At 41.9% G+C, this 5,000-nt stretch overlaps 1 protein-coding gene across 2 annotated transcripts in view; it reads right to left on the bottom strand.

The window, feature by feature from the left end:
- Positions 1 to 5,000, bottom strand: part of nfatc4 (nuclear factor of activated T cells 4) — an 11,478-nt gene that overhangs the window by 4,617 nt on the left and 1,861 nt on the right. For both annotated transcript variants that reach the window (XM_027153595.2, XM_047820389.1), the window contains exons 2-5: positions 1,856 to 2,019; positions 1,230 to 1,712; positions 440 to 615; positions 189 to 351 (exon numbers count right to left, since the gene is read on the bottom strand). In XM_027153595.2, coding sequence (XP_027009396.1) covers positions 189 to 351; positions 440 to 615; positions 1,230 to 1,712; positions 1,856 to 2,019 — 986 coding nt within the window. The remainder of the gene's footprint in view (positions 1 to 188; positions 352 to 439; positions 616 to 1,229; positions 1,713 to 1,855; positions 2,020 to 5,000) is intronic.

Raw genomic sequence — 5,000 nt, 5'->3', positions numbered from 1 at the left:
AAATGCTAAAATGACTTTGCAAAACAATTATCATGTTTTTATTTGCTTGATAAACTGTTTTCTTTTAGCTTTCATCATTAATCACATTAGTTCCGTATTAGCTTATGTGCTAACTTTAATTTTCCTGACTTTAATGTGAGTTTGTAGTAAATGGCTGTGACTGATGGGAGACAAACTCCTGCTTTAACCTTCACTACAGGATGTCCTCCTGGTGACGCCTTCACAGCTCCTCGACTTCCTTCTGTCTCATAATGAGCGCGATGGTGAGGACGTGGCTGAACATCGATTCGCAACTCGTACTGATCGAACTGACATGGCAACGGCCAATCGAGTGGCGGCAACGCGTTAGACCTACAACATTAAACATGATAAAGAGCAATCCACAAACCATTTCACCTTATAGTCCAGATAAATGTGTGTGTGTGTGTGTGTTCTCAACCTGAATATGGGGCTGTGGGCACTGGCACGAGTTCGTCCCCAGCTGAGGGTGTTTGGTACAGAGAGGTAGTCCATTCCCAGCATGGGAGGCTCCCTCCTGAGTTGCCCCAGGTCTGCAGGGGGGCAGTTGGTATTTGGGGCAGGAATCTGCTCCAGTTCCACATCTCGGGAGGAGACCTGTGTTTATAAAGAACATCACAAACACTAGAGGGTGCTGTTGCTACGGCTGGAATGTGCTTAACATTCTAATAGCAACCAATCAGATTAATCTCTGGGTTCCATTACGATTAGTTCAACTATGAGGCAGTGAATACAGGTGAGCCTACAATACAGGTGAGCCTACAATACAGCTGAGCCGGGCTTAATGTACTTTCATTAGCATGGTGTAGTCAAGCTACAGTACGGGTCTGTAGTTTGCTTACAACTACCACAAGGTAACTAATACTGAATAAACACCATGCCAATGTCCATGTTTACCTCATTTATCAGATTCCCCATGAACACTTCACCTGCTAAGGTACTTACAATTTTAAATGACTAACACTTCAGTGTAATTTTAGATTTTTTTTATTTGAAATGTTGATTCTCTGGATGGTTCTGCAGACTAATAACCGAGCTAATGTTCAGCCTACATAGTACCCAGATGCCTATCAACAGTAATTTTCTGAGCTAAATTTGTGTGTTCATTTCCCCAAGTGTAACCTGTTCTTGCTAATGACTCTTTAGATTTTATCCCTAATATTATACAGTCTCATCGTAACCATGGTGATATTGTAGTAAAATAATCTGACCTGCTCAAGTGAGGTCTTTCTAGTCTTCTGAGGGATACTGAGCTCAATCTGGCCCTGAGACAGGGGGATGGAGTCTCCTGTATCCAAGAACTGGACATGATCTTCGGAGTAGCTGCCCCTGCGGGAGTGGCTTGGTGAAGGAAGGGGGGAGTTTCTCCGTTTTTTACCCCCAGGTGAGGTGGGTCGGGATGAGGGAGACAGGCAGAATTGGGTGGTGGCTTCACTAAGCTCCTCGTCTTCCACCAGAAGAGAATCGCAGCTTGATGCAGGGCTTAGCCAACCACGAGAAGATGGGCTAGAGGCAGGACTGGGGCTTAGAGACCCTGCCCCCATGCTGCTGTCCCTGTAACAGTAGGGGTCCAGGAGGGGCAGGTAGAGACGGTCTCTCTCCCAGTAGGTTCCACCTTCTGGGGTAAAATCATCATCAGGAGAGATGGTGGTGATCTGAATACTAGGACACTCCAAAACACGAGACTCTGAGACCTGAGATGAAAAGATGCTAATCAGCACTTATTTTATGAGGCTGGAACTGAATCTATGATATTAGCACTTGATATATCTAGTTAAATTTATGCTCTATGACATTTCTCATTCATTAACATTGTATATTATTGTTCTTGCCACACCTGCACAGACCGAGCCGGGAGACTCTCGTACGTGCCGCTGAACTCTCTCACCAATGCTCGCCTGGGTGGCGGGGAATGCATGCCAGCCCTGTGATTGGATGGTGGTGGGGAAGGAAGGACTCCCATTGGCTGGCTGAGTGTGGAGGTCAGTTGGCTGTGGGAGACTGGTCAAGACAGGAAGTGATTAGCTAACATTAGATATGACTATCACAAGAGTGATCAGGAATTTATCAGTTAATAATCGCTAACCTAACAGTTCTGCACTCTGATTGGTCAGAAGATGTTGATTAGGTTCATAAGTTTATATGTTTATATTAATGACTCGCTCTGATACCTTATAATTTCCATAGTAACAGCTCATTCACAAGGACGTGTACAAAACACACTCCACTGATAATAAACAAAATAAAAACATGTAAAACTGATTGTTGTTCTTCTTCTTTTAAAGATAATAGAAAACATTTCAGGTGCTAATAGTTACTCTGCTTCATCATTCCACCCTGTTGTTGATTATTATAGATGTGTGTTAGCTTCAGGGGGGCATGGTGACTTAGTGGTTAGCACGTTCGCCGCACACCTCCAGGGTCGGGGTTCGATTCCCGCCTCCGCTTTGTGTGTGTGGAGTTTGCATGTTCTCCACGTGACTCGGGGGTTTCCTCCGGGTACTCCGGTTTCCTCCCCTGGTTAAAAGACATGCATGGTAGGTTGATTGGCATCTCTGGAAAATTGTCCATAGTCTGTGAGTGTGTGTGAGTGAATGAGTGTGTGTGTGCCCTGCGATGGGTTGGCACTCCGTCCAGGATGTATCCTGCCTCGATGCCCGATGACGCCTGAGATAGGCACAGGCTCCACATGACCCGAGAAGTTTGGATAAGTGGTAGAAAATGAGTGAGTGAGAGAGAGTGTTAGCTTCAACCAGACGTGCGTTAGTTTCATACAGTTGTGTTAGCTTCATACAGTTGTGTGTTATCTTCATGCAGTTGTGTGTTAGCTTAATGCAGTTGTGTGTTAGCTTCATACAGTTGTGTGTTAGCTTCATGCAGTTGTGTGTTAGCTTCATGCAGTTGTGTGTTAGCTTCATACAGTTGTGTATTAGCTTCATACAGTTGTGTTAGCTTCATGCAGTTGTGTGTTAGCTTCATACAGTTGTGTGTTAGCTTCATGCAGTTGTGTGTTAGCTTCATACAGTTGTGTTAGCTTCATGCAGTTGTGTGTTAGCTTCATACAGTTGTGTGTTATCTTCATACAGTTGTGTGTTAGCTTCATACAGTTGTGTTAGCTTCATGCAGTTGTGTGTTAGCTTCATACAGTTGTGTTAGCTTCATGCAGTTGTGTGTTAGCTTCACACAGTTGTGTGTTAGCTTCATACAGTTGTGTGTTAGCTTCATACAGTTGTGTGTTAGCTTCATACAGTTGTGTGTTATCTTCATACAGTTGTGTGTTATCTTCACACAGTTGTGTGTTAGCTTCATACAGTTGTGTGTTAGCTTCATACAGTTGTGTGTTAGCTTCATACTGAAGGACTTGCACATCTCTGTGAAAAGTGGGGTGTAATGAAAACATTGCATTTTTCCTCTACTTGTCTTTAAGCTCATATTTAATGTAAGGTAACATGAGGTTTTACTCATTGAAGAAAGATTTTTTTATCTTACTGTTCCTTTAAGTAATGACGTGTGTTAGCATACATATGTTATCATGTGAATGAAAAATAATGTGGCAACAATTTGGAAAAAAATGGAGGCAAATGAGATATTTAGTTTCATAAAAGGATTTCTAAGAAACGTATCTGTCTCCGTTTAAAACAAAAGATTCTTGAATAATAAATATCAGCTGAGGAGAAAGAGGGATTAGTGATGTTTCTAAGTAGTGCACTCAGACGAGGGAACGTAAACAAGGGTAAAAGCTGGAGTCAGTTAGCGTAGCTTCATTCCTCTACAGATGGAGAGAGAGAAAGAGGAGTATGTGCCATGAAAAAAGAAAAAAAGGAAAGGATGCAGGAAAGTGTGTGTGTGTGTGTGTGTGTGTGTGTGTGTGTGTGTGTGTGTGTGTGTGTGTGTGTATGTGTTCAGTAAACAGAAATGCAGGGCTGGGTCCAGATGGCAACAGTTAACACTACTCACACGCACAACTGATTAAAACCACATTGTTCCGTACCCTTCTCTTACACACACACACACACACACACACACACACACACACACACACACACACACACACACACACACACATTTATACAATAGCGTAATTTTCAGGTTCTGTTCTATTAGCCTATTAGCTAGCTGGTGAGCAGGATTTTATAGTAAAGGTAAATAAGCTAGCTAACACGTAGCTAACCACTGTGTACAGATTACAATCAGTGAATCAAACAGAACTCCAGCTTTGAACTCACTAACACAAGGTTGATGAAGTTTAGTACATATTACACAAACACAGGGAACAGGGTAACTTGTATAATAGGCATCATTTGGCTTGTAGCTGCTTAGATCTAGCTGATTAGCATGAAATACATCACTCTGGAGAGATAAGATTAGCTAAGTTAGGTTAATACTGGGGTAGTGTGGTGTTGAGCTAACAAGCTTAGGAAATGTTCCTCAATTATTAAATTGTAAAATCCAGCTTATTATCATACAAAATGTCAACCGCAGGAAGTAAAAGGAAACGCTAGCAGTAGTGTTCAGCAGATCAGCTTAGATTACACTAATTTATTAATTCATATCAAAAATAAAAAAATGTACAGTAATGATTAAAACATCACACTGTTGTTTTTGGACAAACACTTTTAAGACCTGTGTTAGCTGAGCTAGCAGTTGGTGCTAAGAGGAATTGAAATACACTGTTGGTGATTTCTCTGTAATCTATCAGCATTTCTGAGGCAAATGTTGATCTGGTTCTGTGTTGTTTCCTCTCTAACTGTGTTTGTGTAACCTTGTCTTTATATTAAAGACATTGTGCTATTATCTTCAGTCATTAGCTAGCTTATGCTTTTCACCAAAACTTCACAGTTGCCCAACAGTGAGTGGAGGGATGTGTTTGAGTGTGGGGGTGGGGGGAGTTGTTCACCAGTTCCACTTGTAACGTGAGGTGTGATTAAATTGATTATTTTCCTTTAACCACATGTCACCAATTGTTTCTCATATTTTATCTA

Source organism: Tachysurus fulvidraco, chromosome 1 (genome assembly GCF_022655615.1).
Source record: "Tachysurus fulvidraco isolate hzauxx_2018 chromosome 1, HZAU_PFXX_2.0, whole genome shotgun sequence".
NCBI classification, from domain to species: Eukaryota; Metazoa; Chordata; class Actinopteri; order Siluriformes; family Bagridae; genus Tachysurus; species Tachysurus fulvidraco.
This window is presented reverse-complemented; position numbering and strand designations above follow the sequence as displayed.